General features: G+C 42.5%; 1 protein-coding gene across 7 annotated transcripts in view; it reads left to right on the top strand.

Moving 5' to 3' along the window:
* MOB3B (MOB kinase activator 3B) overlaps positions 1-19,284 on the top strand; it is a 203,744-nt gene that overhangs the window by 62,275 nt on the left and 122,185 nt on the right. For all 7 annotated transcript variants that reach the window (XM_043566578.1, XM_043566576.1, XM_043566572.1 and 4 more), the window contains exon 2: positions 17,039-17,661. In XM_043566578.1, the coding sequence (XP_043422513.1) occupies positions 17,244-17,661 (418 nt within the window). In that variant the 5' untranslated portion in view covers positions 17,039-17,243. The remainder of the gene's footprint in view (positions 1-17,038; positions 17,662-19,284) is intronic.

The raw sequence follows: 19,284 nt of genomic DNA, 5'->3' as shown, positions 1-19,284 counted from the left end.
CTGGAAATGTTGAAGGTCAAGGCCCTGCCTCCTTCCTGTCTGGGCCCTCCTGCAAGCCTAGTGCTGAGAGAGCAAGTGAGCGAGCGAGGCTTGCCGAAGGTGGAATGACTCCATGTCCCAGCACGACCTCGCATTCCCCCTCTGCTCTCCCCCAGATGCCTTCACAGGTTGTGCTCACATTTCACAAGATTACTTCACTAGATGAGAAAAACGTGTATTCTGTGCAGGACAGCTAGCCCAGTGGTGCGGATTGCATTCCCTACAGAAAAGAGAATCTGACTGTAGTACCCTTTCAAAACTGAAATAAATCAGGGCTCCTTGGCTCCACTGGCTTGGTCTGTTGGTTTTTGTCTTTTTCTAGAAGCCACGGTGGGTTAGGGAAAATTAGGGGAGACCAAACGAGGATCAGCTCACTATATAATCACTCACAATCTCTGGAGTGGGGAAACAGCCATCTTGTGATTTAAAATATAAATATTTGCAAATGATTGTATCTTGATCAGTTATATAAAAATCTGCATTTGACATGTGCTAAAGTGGCTGTTAGATTTTCTTCTTTTTTTTTTTTAATATGACAGCTTTGTCTTTGTGGAACTCTGAATTTTTCAGTCTTCAACTATATTAAGCCTTTGAATTTTTTTTTAATTGACTAAAGTTGGTGGAAGCAATGTTTGTAGTTTTGCTTATCAGAGTTTTTATAGATTCTTTTTTTTTATTTTTTTTTTCAACGTTTTTTATTTATTTTTGGGACAGAGAGAGACAGAGCATGAACGGGGGAGGGGCAGAGAGAGAGGGAGACACAGAATCAGAAACAGGCTCCAGGCTCTGAGCCATCAGCCCAGAGCCTGACGCGGGGCTCGAACTCCCGGACCGCGAGATCGTGACCTGGCTGAAGTCGGATGCTTAACCGACTGCGCCACCCAGGCGCCCCGAGTTTTTATAGATTCTTACACCACCTTCTTCCAAAAGGAATTTGAGTCATCTGGCACTTATATAAAATCAAACACTAATAAAACTCAGTGAGTTGCCTTTTTTTTCTTTTAAAGAATAAAATGCAGTTGGAAGGAAATAGAGTAGGAGGTAGTAGCAAACACCTGTTTTGATCTCTTGCTGGGCGGGTGTTGTTTTCCTAGGAATGGTCACTGTGCTTCTGTTTTTCCTCCTCTCTCTTAGAGCAAAGAGGAAATCTCTTATGGAGGCTTCTCAATAGACATATTGATGAATGTAGAATCTTAAATGAAAAGGAAGTCAGTGGATGTGGCTTCCTGGACTCTGTGCTTGGACCAGAAATAAAGTGAGTCCTCACCACAGGGGCTTGGCTCAGCCCAGTGCCTGCGGCCACAGTTGTTTTCCATGGCTTTACTTGAGCCGTTCACTTCTCTGGGCAAAAGTTCTCCATGCCTTTGGAAGGTTTATAGGCTTCCCCCCACCCCCCGCCCCCTCTAGCTTTTATTGTTTTTAAGAAGAGTGGGCCACCCTCACTTGTCATTAAAGAATAGTGTGGGGGAAAATAAATACAACTATCCAAAGAATAAAAACAGGAAGAACAAAAACCACTCCCCTAAATGAATGAAAAAATTACCCCCATCCCACTTTTGTGTGGTAACTGTTTCCATGCAAGGTTGATTTAGAAACTATGAGAAGGTTTTTTCTCTTTGATTTTTGGTTGTCTATTTTTAACATTTCTGGCAAGTCTACACATTGTGCTTACATAAGAAAATCAGAATGGAGATATTTGGTATTTAAAAAAGCACCCATTGACTCAGGATGAGTTTTCTGGCACTGCTGTGAGAAGAGCTCAAATAATAGGCATAAATGTCTAATCAGCACAGGCTTGCCCGCCAACTTCTCCCTCTGGGCCCTGGAAACACTTCCTGAATCAAGCCCCTGCCCTCCAGAAAGTCTCCCCTGCCTGGTGGCAGGAGGGAGGTGCAGAGCATTAGCTCTGATGAGGGAAAGCCTGCTGTTCCTGGCAGCCAGGGCATGGCTAAGGTGGATCAGCCTTTTCACTAATCATGGACGATTGCAGAGTACCTCCAGGGTGGCCGACCCACTGTTAGCCTCTCTCCACCCACTGCCTCATTTTGTCACCATCACAAGCCTGCCAGGTGAAATCCACTAGGAGTGTTTTTCTAAGAGAGGGAAAGCAGAAAGCCTAGAGTTTTCTGTCCAGAGGGACGGGACACACATGAATGAGTGCGTTCAAGAAAGCGGTGTTAATGATAAGAATTAAAAGCCAGTGCTTATGACAGACCTATTTGTGCCTGGTGCTCTGTCACATGCTTTATTTGGATAATGGCATTTCAATCTATTAGAAATACTATGTGATAGAGAATTAATTATATCCCCTTTTAAAGAAGAGGAAACTGAAGTTTAGCCATGTTGCACAAGCTCAGGAGTCCACAGTGCTGAAAATGATAGATGTGGGAGTCAACCCAGGCTGTCTGATCGCACACTCATTTACTTAACTACCAGCCTGTATAATAGAGGGCCCCACAGACACAGGCAGGGTGTGGTTAACTGGACCAGGCTTTCCATTGGTGGTGTAGCTGGTGGACCAGTCAGGGAAAGGGCCACCCTCTCTATTTCCACTGTGATTCAGGTAAGCCTTCCTTCTTCCTAAGGACTTTTTCTGTCACTTTACTGCTGGACATTCATCTTTCCAGATGGCCACATTTCTCCCCTGACCATTCTCCTCAGTAAATGAGTTTTGGCCCAGGGACTCCTGGAGAGGCTAGGTCTGGTGTGTCAAACTCCCTGTCCTAGGGAGTTCTTAAACGTTGGAATGCATCAGAGTCCATACATCTGAAGGTGAGGGGCAGGACCTTAGCATCTGCATTTTGAACAAATTCCAGGTGATTTTGGTCTTCTGTCATTTATGATGGTCCCTAGGAGGTCCAGGGGGAACTTGATAGTCAGTGGACAGATGGCTCTGGGTGAGTAGGGGGTGTATTTTTTTTCTTCAGCAACCATTCACCTTCTACCAGAGACCCCAGAGCTCGAGAGGAGAGAAAGAACAAATGGGAGGCAGTGCTGGGGAAAGAGTGTTGAACTCAAGCAGAGTGAGTGGAACTCATAAATATCTGTTGAGAAGCAAGGGTTCAAATGAACTTAATAAGAATGAGTATAAACCAAGCCAGATTAGGGAAGGGTCAGGAGGGAAGGTAAAGAGGTGGGTTGAAACTTCACCTGAGTGATGGCTTGTGTTTGAAGTCTGATTTGATGGAAACTCAGGGGCTCCCAGATGGGTGGGTGGGCCCTGACCATAGGTGGGTCAGAAGGGGAGGAGAGCATGAGAATCACAAATGATTCAGACTGTTTTGGTGCAGTGGAAGGGCTAAATAGAGCTTTGTAGCAAAGGGGAGACAGGGTCACTTCCTAACAGTGTGGTCAGGAGAGCCTGCCTGGAGGTGGTGGCAGATGTCTAGGCCTTAAAGACTGAAGAAGGATGATGGCAAGTGGGCCAGCCGAGGAAAGGCCAGGGCAGAGATTTAGTCACTGACAGGTGCAGTGGCCATTAGCGGCCTGGTGCACTGTCTGCTCTATAGAGCCAAACCTGAAGGTCCTCAGGGAGGTTTCTGTGCCTGTTGGGAGGGGTAGACTAAGAGTGAGTGTCCTTCTCCCTGCTTATACCACAGAAGAGAGAATTTTTATCTATTTTTCTATAATTGGGTTCCACATAAGGTTTTATTTGGGAGAAATGGACTGTCTTGCTTAAAAAAATAAAAGCCTTAAAAACCACCCAAATCCACCACCGGGGGATTAAAATATAAATAAAGAAATAAAGAAATAAAGAAATAAAGAAATAAATTTATATAATATATATAATATAATAATTTGGGGGCCCTTTTGAAGGGTGCTTAGATGTCAGCTTTGCTTAACCATTGAAGAGACTCATGGCTTTGTGGAAAGAACACTGGCCTCAGGGTTCAGACTTTGCTTTTAGCCCTAGACTGTTCTAACTGTGGTTCTCACCTCACTTTTCTGGATATGAGGCATGTCTGTTTCTGTTTTTGTATTTAATACATTAAGAGGTTGCATTGAACGCACACACATATAATCTAAATAATAATAAATAATATCTAATAAAATGTAAAAAAAAAAAAAGAAGTTGAATTAAGTGATTTTTGAGGGTTCTTCCTGCTGTAAAATCATATCAGCAATGATCTTGCTTACAGGCCTCCCAACATACACACAGGTGGGTAGCAGGATCATGCTTGAGGAAAGTGAATTCCTTGGTACTCTGCAGGATGGTGGGGACACAGGTAAGGGGCCACAATGCCTGCTGCCAGGACCCAGTGTGAAGGGGTACAAAGTGGACAAGGATGGATGTAACAGAGGCCTGGGGATGGACATCAAAGTCACAGAAGCAGAGTTTGAACCAAAGAAGGTAATAGGATACATTTTCTTCTTCCATTAGAAAAAAAATTACCCAAGCTGATTGACCTCTTTTCTTCCCCATTATTTTTTCTTTGAGCTATATATTTTAAACTTACTTTTTAAACAAAGCACACAGGTAGAGATTTTTGTAACGCTATGCAAAGACCTTTACAAAGATCTACCATGAATTCTTAAACATTCTTTTAAGGCTGGACATAGTTCCAAAGGACCTGACATTTTTAGTGAATGCTGGAAAATGAAAACCTGTGAGCTGTTTTTTTTTTTTTTTCAACGTTTATTTATTTTTGGGACAGAGAGAGACAGAGCATGAACGGGGGAGGGGCAGAGAGAGAGGGAGACACAGAATCGGAAACAGGCTCCAGGCTCTGAGCCATCAGCCCAGAGCCCGACACGGGGCTCGAACTCACGGACCGCGAGATTGTGACCTGGCTGAAGTCGGACGCTTAACCGACTGCGCCACCCAGGCGCCCCCCTGTGAGCTGTTTAGATTGGTCTGGGGAACCACATGTCCAGTGGCTGCTGCTGACCTTGTGTAAAGTATCTCTGTTTTCTGAAAAGCTCTCTTTTTTTGTTTGTTTTTTAATATGAAATTTATTGTCAAATTGGTTTCCATACAACACCCAGTGCTCGTTGATCATGTCATCCTGATTCCGGGAGCATTGCCCTCTCCACTGGAGAAGCAACTGTTCATGGGTGCAGTATTTGATTAGCCATCACTTAGATACACAGTTCAACTGCAAAACTAATGACTTCTTATTTGTGCTGGGTCCTGTGTTAGGTACTCAAACTGCAGTAAAGTCTAGGGTGTGATCCCACCCTCACAGACTGATGGAGGGGCCAGACATGTGAGCTCAGGAGTATAGTGTGAGGTCAAGATATGTGTGTGTGCGAGAGAGGTATGTACAAGAGGCAGAAGTCACAGGACAATGATAATTGGCCTCTCCTTCTTTTTCCCCCTTCTTTCTCCACCTTTCTCCCCTTACTTTATACCAGAGGTTAAATTTAACTCAGAGAGAAATTTGTGCCAAATGTGTTTGGCAAAGAAGAGGCCTTATCTGGGTTGAAGTTTCTAGATTACCCATGGAGAACACTGGTGATATGTTCCTGAACAGTAGCCACATACAGCATAGGACTATAAAGTCTGCTGCTCACTGACTATTGAGGAAGGTTTATAAACACCTCACAGATGAGGGGGTACTCTGTTCTGAGCATTCTCACTCTTTTTTTTTTAAGTTTACCTATTTATTGTGAGAGAGATAGCATGTGCGTGCACACACATTCACATGAGCTGGGGAGGGGGGGAGAGAGGAGATAGAGATAACGCAGAGCCGGATGTGAGGCTCAGTCCCATGAACCAGGAGATCATGACCTGAGCTGAGATCAGGAGTTGGATGCTTAATCAACTGAGCCACCCAGGCACCCCAGGAAGTTTTTTTTTTTATTTTTTTATTTAAAAAAAATTTTTTTTAAACGTTTATTTATTTTTGGGACAGAGAGAGACAGAGCATGAACGAGGGAGGGGCAGAGAGAGAGGGAGACACAGAATCAGAAACAGGCTCCAGGCCCAGAGCCTGACGCGGGGCTCGAACTCACGGACCGCGAGATCGTGACCTGGCTGAAGTCGGACGCTTAACCGACTGTGCCACCCAGGCGCCCCAGGAAGTTTATTTTTAAGTGAATTTTAGATGACTTCTTTTTAAAAATTTGTATTTTTTTTTTTTTAAAGTAAGCCCTATGCCCAATATTGGGCTGTGTGGCTTGAACTCACGATCCTAGACAAGGAGTCACATGCTCTACCAACTGAGCCACCCAGGCCCCCTGAGCGTTCTCTTTATGCCTGCAGCTGAACAGTAACTGAGACAGATGCTCCCTGTGACTGGGTTATCTCTCTTGTCTGAGAAAACCCTGGAGAAGACTATGTGCCTGGTATGTAGGCACAGACTTCCTGCAGATAAATTTTAAGTTGTATCTTGTATAGGGCTCTCCTTGAATTGATGTCACAATGAGTCTCTACTAAAACCCAGCTACCTTTGCAAACCAGGCTGCACAACCTAATATTGGGGTCTCCAGGATGGCCCCCAATACACAAATAATGCCACTCTTCTCTACATGGCTTCTGAAGAAGTTAACGCAACGACAACAAAAACAGATATCAGCTTACGGAAGCCAGAATGGAAGACAAATCTCTAGGTCTGTTAGCCAAATAAGCCTGCTAATACACCCCAGAGTTACTCACATTTTCCCATGCAGCACTGGAGAGAGCAGGCTTCCTCCATTCAGAAAGTTGGGGAAACCGCAAATAGCACACTCCTTGAAGGCAGGCAGCTCCCAAGAGCTGGATGAGCCAGCTGAGCATGCCCAATTGATACTGGTAAAATTTACCAATTAATTACTCCTTCCACTTCCCCTAGCCAACGTTAGTAAAAAGAGAAAGACCAATTGTGTACCTAGGGAAGATTCTTCCTCATAAAATCCAGAAGTGGGAGAACAGAACTCTGCTCCCAAATTTTCCAAGAGTTTATATATTTTAGGGTCAGATGCTCAGCTCTTACAAGAAAGAAGTCAAAGAACAGATCAGATTATGGTTGGGATCCCGCATGATCACGAAGCCACCTGAAACCTAACAGAAGTCTGGATTAATAAGTATGACACTTGACATTTGCCCATCTTTAGTACATTTTCTCACTTAGCCCCAAACACACTGTGATATTGATACTCCTGCCCTCATTGATTCAAAGAGAAATTGAAACACAGAGACAGTGTTTAACTGAGGAGGGTAACCAGTTGAGGGGTAGAGTTTGGACTCAAGACTGTATCTTTCTGACTGTAGAGGTAGGGTCTGGCACAGTCCTCCATGTGCCCATATCCTTTTCAATTACTTGTTTGATTCCATTTTACTTCAGACCTCTTTTTCAGTTGTGGAATGTTCAGACATGTAGAGAGGATGGCATCATTAATTATTTGTTTCAGTTTTATCTCTGTCTTACCCTCTATATCCATCTGTTTTCACCAAGGCCAGTTGAAAAGCCCACAGGTAGATAGTTGTCTTTTCTCTCTTGAGAGTTTCTGAGGGTGCAGTTGAATCCTCCAGCAGGATCACTCTAGCAGAGGTCACAGCTGAGTTGTAATCTGATGTGTTGTATTAAATGTAAAGCATTTTGAAGGTTAAAATGAGGAGCTTTAATACTCAGTTCTCAAAAGTGAAGGATTACTGGGAAGGCAGGATGGATATAATTTGCCCTAATAATGCACTAGATTGTATTATATGCAGAAACACTGGAGCTGTCTTACAGTATTGAGCTAACCAGGCTATAGATGTAGGAGAATATTGATGCATCATCAAATCACTTAGATTACTATTTCTTTTTGCCTGAGAATCAGAAGTCTATCCAAATTGAGCAAGAAGGAAGCATTTGATTTGTTTCCTCTTATGCAGGGCTCCCATCATCCCTATTCCCTTGCCCTGTTTCTTACTCATAAACACATATTTGAATGGAATCGTTTTTCCTGACTTCATGAAATTTCTTCATGTTCTGTCATCAGTTGTGGTTCTCGTTGTCATTAGTCCCTGTGCCCATACTGCATAATGATTTTCCATTGATGAAGTGATTTCACTATCTCTTTAATTTTTACAGTAATCTTGAGAGATAAGTGCTGTTATCTTTAAAGCAAAACTGAGGCTAAAAAAGGGTGTCTTGTCCAAAGACATAGCTAGTTAGAGTCATTGCCAGTCGGAATCCAGCTCTTCTGAATCTAAACCACAAAGGTTCAAGAAATACAAGGCTTTGGTAGTGGCACATGACCATGTACATAGGGCTAAGTCTTTGTTTCTCCCATCCCTTTCCCTAACCTAGAAAGTTCCTCTGTTAGAGGAAATTGCCCTAGAAGTTCCTCTGTTTTTGTTTTGTTTATTTGTTGTTTGTTTTTCATTTTGTTGTTGTTGTTGTTGTTGTTGTTGTGAACTACCCAAAATGTCTAGAGAAGCAGTCTTAATTAAAGTTAGAATTTTGGAGTCAGCCTGCCTACTTACAAGTTCTATGACCTGAGACAAAGTTTTAATCTCACTGTGTCTCAAGTTTCTCTAAGTGTAAAACGCGGATAATAATAATACCTAACTCATAGAACTGTTAAAAAAATTAAAATAGATTGCAAAATAAATATTAGTTATTGTTACTGTTACATAGTTAGGTCGAATAGAATTTTAAGCATTCTAAGATTTATCTTAGAAGCTGTTTGGCCTCTCAAGAATCTGACTCTCTGTTAAAACTAGCATCATAATATGATTCAAAGGATGATGATGGTAATCGCAGACCAGATTACTCAGTGCTTACTGTGTTCCAAACATTTTACATATGCCCTTTCAAATGATCAGCAACCTGTAGATGCTGTGCTCTTAGCTATTGAGTTATATTGCTCTAAATCTTGCCTGCAGTTGGTCTCACTTTTACCCATCTCCCCAAGCTAAAAATAGTATTGTTTGAAAATTAGAACTGTATTTTCCAATTTATAGTCTTCTAGCCCATTTTGTTCTCTCTGCTCCCCTTCAAAGATCTCTTGCAGTGGTTCCAGATGTCATACATAAGTTCCCATAGTGCCGGTATAAAAATTTTCCAGATCCTGAGACTCAAATTCACTTAGCCTGGCTAAGAGTAAATAAGTCTGTTGACAGTTACAGGAACCAACTTCCTTGAATTTGTACATTTTTCCTTTAAAGCAAGACTTTTCCAAGAATCAATTGTCATACCCTGTCTCAAAGAGAAAGAAGGAAATGGTAATTGACAATGACCTTTATCCCAGTATCTGATAGGGGTTCTGAGAGACATCACACCAGCTGGTATACACCTGTGCTTTAACAAGCAAAATCTATTTTTTACTTGCCTTAATTTTTTTCTTTTTTGAGTTAAACAACAGAAATTTATTTCCCACAGTTCTGGAGGCTGGAAGTCCATTGCAGCATGGTTAGGTTCTGGTAAGAGCGCTCTTCCTGGTTTGCAGATGGCTGCCTTTTCGCTGTGTCCTCACACAGCAGAGAGAGTAAGCACTGGTGTTTCTTCCTCTTCATATAAAGGTACTAATTCCACCATTGTGCTCCACCCCCATGATCTCATCTAAACCTAATTACCTCCCAAAGGCCCCACCTCCTAATACCATCACATTGGGGGTCAGAGTTTTACATATGAATTTTTGGGGCACACATTCAGTCCATAGCAGAAGCAGAATACAAATTAACAATATTTGAAATCAAAATAAGGTTATCATTGCAAGTCTTGTAGACATTTAAAGAATAATAAGGGAATATTATGAAACTTCATGTCAATAAATTCAACAAACAGATGAAATGGAAAACTTAATTAAAGGACACAACTTTCTGAAACTGGCACAAAATGAGTTAAAAAAATCTGAATAAAAATCTGAAAATGTAATTTAGTATACTATATGTTAAAAATTAAATTTAAAAATGAAAACAAAACTGCCTTAATTTTTAAATTTCAGCTATTATAGTAGCTGTCATTCCCTCCTATCCTCCGTTTCCTTATTTTTACATGCCTTAGGTATTGGGTCCTCAAATCCTATGTCGATTTTTTTGAACTAGAAATATTTTTAGCCAGTGCAAAGATCTGGAAATAATACCGCAAGTGGTTACTGAGTTGGAGAAGTTTTTCTCCCCTTTAAAAAATTAATAAAATAATTAGGATGTCTTTCGTAAATACTTAATGGGTCAACTGAGCATTTATCTTCTAATAATTTTACCTTCACTATTTTTTTTTTAACTGCCTCAGGATTGCATCCATTCTGTCCAAGGTTGGATCAAAGATTTGCCATCTTCCTCATTACTGGGAATCTGAGCCAATCTCTCCTGGGCTCCAGAAGGCCTATATTTAGGAGAATGTTATTCCCTTTAAGAAAACATTTTTTTAAGTCTGTCTTTTCTTCAGCAGAACCTAAAAATGTCATGAATTAAACCACACCAAATAAATCCTACCCACTTTTATCCTTCTACCCTTTTCACTTTTTCTCCCCACCAAGCATCCTCTTCTGAATGGTGACGTCACTGTGTCTGTGAGTGAATGGTGAACCATTACAGGTCTCTGCTGTAGCCACCCACACATTGATCGATCACTGCTGTTGCTGTCATTGTGGTGCACAAGGTTGCATGTGATGTTTTCCTCTTCAGAACATTTACTCCCATTTCTAATGGTAGAATGTCTGTGCTGGTGACTGAATAAATAAGTGACTGAACCAGTAAGAGGGTAACTTAAATGTTGATGTTGAAGAGGGAGGAAATGTCAGAAATGACAGGGAAGGTCATGTGACAGACTTCCATAGGGCTGTACCTGCTTATACTGACTTCATATGGTTCAGAAATAGCATGGCCATTTGGAAACTCGGAAATCATGCATGTCTTTGAAGATTAAAATGAGGCAAGTGTGTTTCTCCCAACTAATCTAAAATGCAATGATATGGTGGCTTGAAGTTGGGGAGGTATATTAGTTGGGGGAAGAAAACAACAACAGAGCTGCTTCTCAGACAGGAATCTCTCTGATTTTGGGTTGCCTTGTGAGCAAAGACAGCACTTATTGAGTAGGCAGAAATAAAATGGTACAAAAAGGTTGATGGAATCACATTTTTAGGCGTGTCTGTTATTGGAGCCTAGGAAGGTCAGATGATATTCATTTCATTCACACACTCCTTTAAAGTAAAAACCTTAACTACTTTTATTCAGTTTCTGGGGTGTCATAAAAGAGTTCCATGTACTATTCCAGTCATAAAGAGAAAAATGGTGGAAAGATGAGAGATCAAGCTAGTCATTCTTCAATTCTAGAGAGCTGGAATTTTTAGGTAACACATGGGAAAAGAGCAGTCCATTTGAGAGAGAAGTTGGACAGATGTCTTTATCTTTCAGGAGAGGATGCTTCAGAGCGGCCCAGCAGCTGGTAATGTCAGACCTCAGTGAGTTGACACTGAGCTTACAGATAGAGGTGCAGTCCCCAAAAAACTACAGTGCAGGAGGTTCAATTTGTTTTTACTTCCATGATTTCACTTTGATGCAAAGGGTTTTTCATTTATGGTCACCTCTTTGTTCATTCAGCAAATATTCAGTGAAGTTGGCTATGTGCCAGGCACCATCCAAGCTCCTGGGACCCCAGCAATGAAAATGACATGAAACCTACTTCATGTGGGGCACTTCTGGGGCATTTCCCTTACCTTCCTATGGTGAATCGCCCTGCCGGCTGGTCCTGCCAGGAGTCCTCCATCCTGTAGATGAGATAGTGAACTTCTTTCCCCGAACTAATACCAGCTTTGGTTTCTCTCCTTTCTGTCCTGCCCACCCTTCTGTACTACCAACATCTCTTTAGAGTTTGTCACACCTAGAAAGATGGATCTCTCCAGAGTGAATGGGAGAATTGCTTTATTTCTTCCTCATCCTGGCAAGGACACTTTGAATTTTCAACTAATAAGGCAGAAGACATCAAGAGGAAAAGAAAAATAAGAACTTTCCTTGCCAGTGTTGCTTAGTTACCTTGTCAACATTCCCTTGCAGGCTGGCCGAATTCTCTGTGCATATTTTTATAGTGCACATGTTTTATTGCTATAATTGATCTATTAAGCAGAAAATATGGAGAACACATGGAGCTCCTGTCAATTTTATGCTGTTTATTTGGGTTTCCATTTTTCTCTTTCCATGAGACCTCACTCTTCAGTACCCTTTGCATTCCTAACTGGAATAATCCTGTGAAGAAGTCACATCACTATCCACGTTGATGCATTTCACTTTGTAGCTTAAAAAGCAAAAGCTGATAAACTAACCTCAAACTAGACAGCAAATTGTGGACTTTTCAAAGGCAGACACCAAGTTTTCATCAGCTCTGGGTCCTTGGTGCCTAGCTTCGAGTCTGGCACATACAAAGTCTTTCATAAATGTCCATTGATTGAATGAGCAGTTGGCTTCAGATATTTATTGAGAACCAGCATTGTAGTAGACACTATTCATAGCATAAAATTTTATTATAGTTCTACCCAGGGGGCAAAACTTATGACTTGTTCTTTCCTTTCTGGAGACTGGACAAGGACAGAGAATAACAACTGTGTTGTTGCTAGTGTTACATTTTCTTTAGCCAAAGAAGCATTTCTGCGTGAGGCTGCAGCAGCCATTAGCAGCAGCCCCATTCCATCTGGCATTTATGGAAAGTTATTTACTGGGAACCTTCTGGGTTCTGGGCGCTGTGCTCTCCAAATCAATCCAGAACAATAGACCTGGTCATTGTCACCATCAGGCATTTGATTCAAAACAGTGAGTTTCTCCTCATTCTTCTTACACACACACACACACACACACACACACACACACACACAGCTACAAACACACGCATACACACACACCCCTGAAGACTATGTTTATGAAGCAAACTGTCCACAAAACAACAAATGGAAGTATATTTAGTTGTCCCTTTACCAGGCTAGTCAGGCAGCCCTCCTACCCAGTGCTCCTCAAAGTACATACTTCTGTGATTTTGTTAAAGTGCACATTTAGATATACCAGGTCTGGGGTGAGACCTGAGCGCCTGCATTTCTAGCAAGCTCTCATAGTGACCTAAGGTGTAATCTGTGGGCTGTAGAGTTAGAATCACCAGGGAATTTGTTAGAAATGCAGATGCTTAGGCATCACCCCAGACCTACTGGATCTGAACCTGCATTTTAACACGATCCCACCTTAACATTTGAGAAACACTGCTCCAACCATTTAATAAGCCCACTGTATAAATTATGGGCAGGGTTCCTGATGGGGCTTGGGGTTGGAAAGTAAGTCCAGGTGGATTTCCTGTTCCCTTTTTCATTTCAAACTTCTGGGTATCTTCCACAATATAGCATTCGACACTCAAATAAAGACACAGATGCCTGTTTGTTCATCCATTCAGTTAAATGATGAAATTGTTACTGCCCATCCTGGATGGCCAGTGTCATTAAACATGGGGACTTGCCTATCAGCTCTTTGCATTTCCAGGGAGCTTCATTCTAGATGAAAAAGTTTGAGCAAAAGAGACATCGTAATGTTTGAGCATGGCAGAATGTTTAATGCTTTTGGAATGAGGACTGGAGGAGATCAGAGTTTCTGTTTCCTTATCTGTAAAATGGAGATAAAAATACCATCTGTTCTAGCTTTCTTTATAGTCTTGTTGTGAGGAGCTTTGAAATCTACATGTGAAGGAGCTTTGAAAACATAAAAGTGTTCGTGAGATTTCAAAACAGTTTTAGTGAGAAAAAAAATCATCTATGTTTTAGTGCTGGGGAGTTCTGGGTTCAAAATTTAGCCTTACTTTCTACTAATTTTGTGATTTTTGCCAAATTACTTCATCTAGCTGAGCCTCAATTTCTTTTTCTCTTAAATGGTCATAAAAACATCCACCATGTAAGACTATAGTGGGGATTAAAATGTTAAAAATTGGGGCACCTGGGTGGCTCGGTCCCTTGAGCCTCTGGCTCTTGACTTCCGCTCAGGTCATGAGCTCGTGGTTCATGGTTTCAAGCCCCACACCGGGATCTGTGCTGACCAACGCAGAGCCTGCTTGGGATTCTCTCTCTCTGCCCCTCCCCCGACTCATGCATGTGCGCTCTCTCGCTCTCTCTCTCTCTCTCTCAAAAATAAAATAAACATTAAAAAAATAAAAAATAAAATGTTGATAATACATGTAAAGGATCTGGTACATAGTAGAGTTTAATAAATGGTGGCCAGTAGTGGCACATTAAGGGACTTGGTTGAGACATAATCCTCCAAAAATGATTGTTTTCCCCTTCAGTCAGCCTTTTACATTGAGGCAAAAAGAAAGAGTGACTTTAAAGCTGGTTGAAGGTCTGAATAAATACCCATGTGGCTCAAGAGACTGATGTCTTGAAGTTCATTATATAAGTATCTCTGGAAGAAAAATCTCCAAACTTCATGAGATTTTAATATTTACTGAAGTATTTGTGAGTACCAGCCACACTGCAGGGTTTTGTGACAAGGATTTGCTGTGATTATTCTGTCTCATTCACACACTCTCATCAGAATGGAGGCTCTTTTGATGGCGTGCACAGGAGACTGGCAGCATATGCAGGAAGGTTTCCCATTGGTGTCCATGCAAGCAGATACTCCAGGCCCCAGGGAAACAGCCAAACAAGTGATACTGAGGGTCATGTAAGGTGATGCAAGAAGACTGTTCTGAGGTCCATGGTAACTGACAGCATCCTCATCGTCAGAACAGCAGAACAGCAAGTTCTTATTTGCTGGAGACACGAGGAGGCGGCTGATGGATGATTGCTGCTTTTTTGTCAGCAACTAAGCATTTGTGATACAGAGGAACTATTGTCTATTTTAAAAGAGGAAAAAAAAAAAAACCAACCGCACCATCCTTTCTCCATCTTCCCAACTTCCAGCTCATATTTTTATTCTGGAAAAGCACTTTTAGTGCCCTCAGTTTTCTCACACCTCTTTCCAGGTAGAGCCAGCCTTTGGGAAGGTATTCTTTTCAGGGAGAAAGATTGCTCCCTCCTCTCCCTAGGGTTGGCAGAGTTTGTGTGGTGATATCCTTCGTGGTGATATTTTGAAGCACCCCAGGCGTGTCATTTCACAGACAGTCTCAGGCAGAGAATGCCACGGGACCTGCCTTTGAACATGACTATCTTTGGGGTGGGGAGGTGTGCTCAGCTCCATGTGAGGAGGAGAGAAAAAACAAAAACAAAAACGCCGCCCAAGTGTCATTTCAGTGAAAACCTAATTGGAAGAGGGTGAGATTGAGAGGGAGGAAGTGAGCAGACAGAGGCTGCAGAGAGTGGCCAGAGGAGGCATCATCTGAATGATCAGCAGTTCTGTGCAAAGAGCAGTGTGTGAGAGGGAATACCAGTGTCTCAGGTGTTTTTGTTTTCATGTTTTTGCCTGAATAACTTTAGGTTGATTGCATCACCAAGCCATGCTTGAGTGTGGAATAGCAAAACCCCATCTAAGTAGGGAAAGTGCAGTTCAGTGAGATCATGCTCCAAGTTCATTTGCACAGATTCCATGATGGGCTCTTCTGAATCTGGCCACAGCTGTTGGCCCATTTTGCTAGGGCTTGACCCCTGAGTGGATCATTTATCTCCTTTCTGTTTCCAAGCCATAGGACACCATCTTTACCTCCAGCCAGTCTATACTTGTGGTCTTTGGGGAATATGTGGATGGAGAGTCTGGGTATAGAGGTTTCATGAACAAGCAGGAGAGATAGGTTGAAGGGCATCACTTTTTAGAATAGGAGGCTAGGTGGACAGAGCATTTGCTAGGAGTCAGGAAACTGGGTTTTAATCCTACCTTTGCCTGTACTAGCTATGTTGTTAGGCAAGTAATTTTATCTCTTAGAGACCCAGGTATAATAACTACTACACATCTACTATAAACCACACCAAAATTTTGTAAGGGTCAAATGAGATAGGGAAGAGAGCACTGAAAACCAAAGCTGCATTTTCCAAAATGATAGCCACTAGCTGCATGTGACTATTTGAATTTCAATTCATTAAAATTCAATAAAATGAAAAGTTCAGTGCCTCAGTCACACTAGCCACATTTCAAGTGCTCCATAGCCACATATGGCTGGTGAGTACCATATTAGACAACAAAGATATAGAACATTTGCATTATCACAGAAAGTTTTATTGTACATCTCTGCCTCAGAACTCTAAGGTGTGATACCAAAGATGTAAAGGATGAAGTTAGAGGACTGATAAATGCTGTCATAGTTGAGGATTCTTGGAAACAGACAAAACCTACTCAAGTTAGTTGAAGTAAAACAAGGGATTTATTCGGCAAATTCAGGGTAAACGTATGGATCTCAAGAGCTGGAATCATAGCTAGGCTTCAAAAACAACTAGAACCAATTCCTAGAAGCTTATCAGGAACTCAAGAAGCCACTCTCCTTCTCACTGTTTCTCTTTTTCTCTTGTCTTCCTTTCCCTGTAGCCACTTGTGCTGTGCTCTCTGTTTCTCTTTGTGTCAATGACTTTTTCCTTTCCTCTCCCTCTTTCTTCCTCTCCCCCCCCCCCATTCTCATTCCTTCCTCAGTCTTCTCTCCTCCCTCCCCTCTCTGCAGACCAGCTTTCTTAACTGCACTGCATGTGGTCCAAATAGGGCTCAACCAGGCCCAGTTTTCATTGTTTCTCAGGGACAATGCCTAACAAAGGCTGGGTTCTGATCCCAGATTCCCAGCAGAGACATTAGCCAGTTTGGAATGATAGCCACCCCTGATCCAATCAGCTATATTTAGGAGGATGGGGTAGTGATTCTATGCTTCCTCAATAAAGGCAGTGGGGAGTAGGACAGATGCTGTAAAAAGGAGCATATATGGCATGGGGATGGGGCACTGACTAACATGTTCATGTTGACACCTTGGAGAGTTCACTAGCCAATGACCACACAGGGAGGAGCTGCCAGAGATTTGACCAAGGCCATGAAGAAAAAGAGTTATTTGCGTGGTTTGAATCATCATCACAGATCCTTGGGGGTTTGGCGTACCCTCAACATCCTTATACTTGGATGGAAGTAGGTACTGCCAGAGCAAGGTGGAAATCAGATCTAAGCGTTTGTCATTTCTTAAATGCAAACTGTGTACTAGTAAGACCCTTTTCTCTTCAGCCTTTAGGAAGAAACATGAGGTTCTCTTGGAAACTATTCAAGAGGAAGATGGAAAGGGCCGTTTAAAAGCGATTAAAACCTGCAGACCGCAAGACTGGGGCCAGAGGGCTGGCAGTGGAAAACCCTGCTGGGTTGTGACCTCTCACTGAAAAGTTCCAGGTGCCTTTTTGCTTCCTGCAAAAGAAAAGAAGAGAAGGAAAAGACCATGTCCATAGCCTTGAAGCAGGTGTTCAACAAGGACAAGACCTTCCGGCCCAAGAGGAAATTTGAACCCGGCACACAGAGGTTTGAGCTCCACAAACGGGCTCAGGCGTCCCTCAACTCAGGCGTGGACCTGAAGGCGGCCGTGCAGCTGCCCAGTGGGGAGGACCAGAACGACTGGGTGGCGGTGCACGTGGTGGACTTCTTCAATAGGATCAACCTCATCTATGGCACCATCTGTGAGTTCTGTACCGAGCAGACCTGCCCTGTGATGTCAGGGGGCCCCAAATATGAGTATCGCTGGCAGGATGATCTCAAGTACAAGAAGCCAACCGCCCTGCCAGCTCCCCAGTACATGAACCTCCTTATGGATTGGATCGAGGTCCAGATCAACAATGAGGACATATTTCCAACATGCGTGGGTAAGTCCATGACCAGCTTCTTGCTTATTTTGGTGCATCCCACCCAAGCTCAGAAAGTTTGCAGGGGCTTCTTCTAGGTCTGTCCTTGAATGCTGGGTGGCACCCTATCAGTGTTTCCCTAACATCCATCGTACTTGCAGTGTCTTTTTTCAATTCTAAGAACCTCCTTGAAATTAAAAAAAAAAATCATTTGTGGACTACTTACAATTATTTTGTGGACCTCAGCGGTATAGGTACCACATGCTAGAGAGCATTGCCTTGCTGAGATGTTAGATTTGATCTTGCTGGTTTCCTTAGGACTACATTCCAGACTCACCCAGTTAGCCATGTAGAATTTTCATTTTTTGGCTAATTAACTAAAGTTACATTAACTCTGGTGCATTTATTGGTATTCATCTCTCAGGTTAAGGAATCCCAGTGTGAAAATGCATGGATTTGTTTGGGGATCAAGCAAACAGGGGTTGGCATTCTGGGGAAATAAAAATCCTGGCATCTGTTCTTACCACTCCTGATCATTTGTTATTAATTCCAGGTTGTATTAGTAACTCTGGACCCATGTGTAGCTGCTAGACCCACTAGAACTTGAAATGCAAATGCTTTCATTTGTGTGGTGCTCTGAGCTATAAAACTCTTCAAGGGGAAGGACCAAACTTTATCTCCCTTTTATATTTCTTTATGCTGCTGATAATTGGATTTGCCATGCACCGACAGGCTGAATTTAAAGTTCAGGGGGTTTTTAGGCATCAGATTCAATAGGAATGAGCCACCTCCTATGTGTCTCCAGTGTCTAGCACAGTGCCCTGGAACTTTGTAGGCCCTCAGGAAATATTTGTGGAATGATTGAAAAAATACTTGTGCTCTTAGTAGTGTTAAAAAAGCTCTGAGATGGTTGGGATATAAAAGAAGCATTTGGAGCACATTGTTGAGATCACCTCTAGATGGGATGTGTGTATCCCCCCTGTGGTATATGGAAGTTGAGGTGGGGCGTATGGAAGTAATTAAGCTAAACCGGGGTGGGAGGGGAGTGTATAAATTGATTAGGGCGGTATGTGCATCTTGAAATATTCAGCACACACACCAATTTGCTCAGAATCACTGTATTGCTTTGACTTGCCCAGCTCTCTCATGCGCTTGCCCGATGCTGTCCCTTGCTAGGGAAGGAGGTGATGTGTGTGGTAATGCAAACTCCCTTGGCTCACCAGCACAGGAGGAAGAAGGCAGGGTTCAGAAACTCCCCTGGCCGTATCATAGGCACCTTGGAAGGGGTGGGAATTTCGTAGGTTCGTGGTTTTTGTACTTTCACTGGCTGGCAGAGGCTTCTTTTTATTGCTAGGAGGAGTTTTCCCAACTGCCAATTCTCTGTGCAGAACATGTGATAGCAATAAAGATAAATAAATTTGGGCAATGATACCTCCTCTTTGTCTTTCCCCTTCTGTTTCTACTCCTTGATGCTTTGAACTCTGGGCACTTCTGCTGTCTCTGGCAGCTGTGATTACCACATAGAGTTGGTGACCAGAAATAACATCAGAGAACCATGGTGTGTTACTTGAGAATAAGGAAGCTTCTGGCAGTCTGCTTGGAAACTAGGACATAATAGATGGTTTTAGACTTTCCTTGGAGGAA

The sequence above is a fragment of the Prionailurus bengalensis genome, chromosome D4, assembly GCF_016509475.1.
Source record: "Prionailurus bengalensis isolate Pbe53 chromosome D4, Fcat_Pben_1.1_paternal_pri, whole genome shotgun sequence".
NCBI lineage: Eukaryota > Metazoa > Chordata > Mammalia > Carnivora > Felidae > Prionailurus > Prionailurus bengalensis.
Note: the sequence above shows the minus strand (reverse complement) of the source record. Positions and strands in the feature narration are given on the sequence as shown.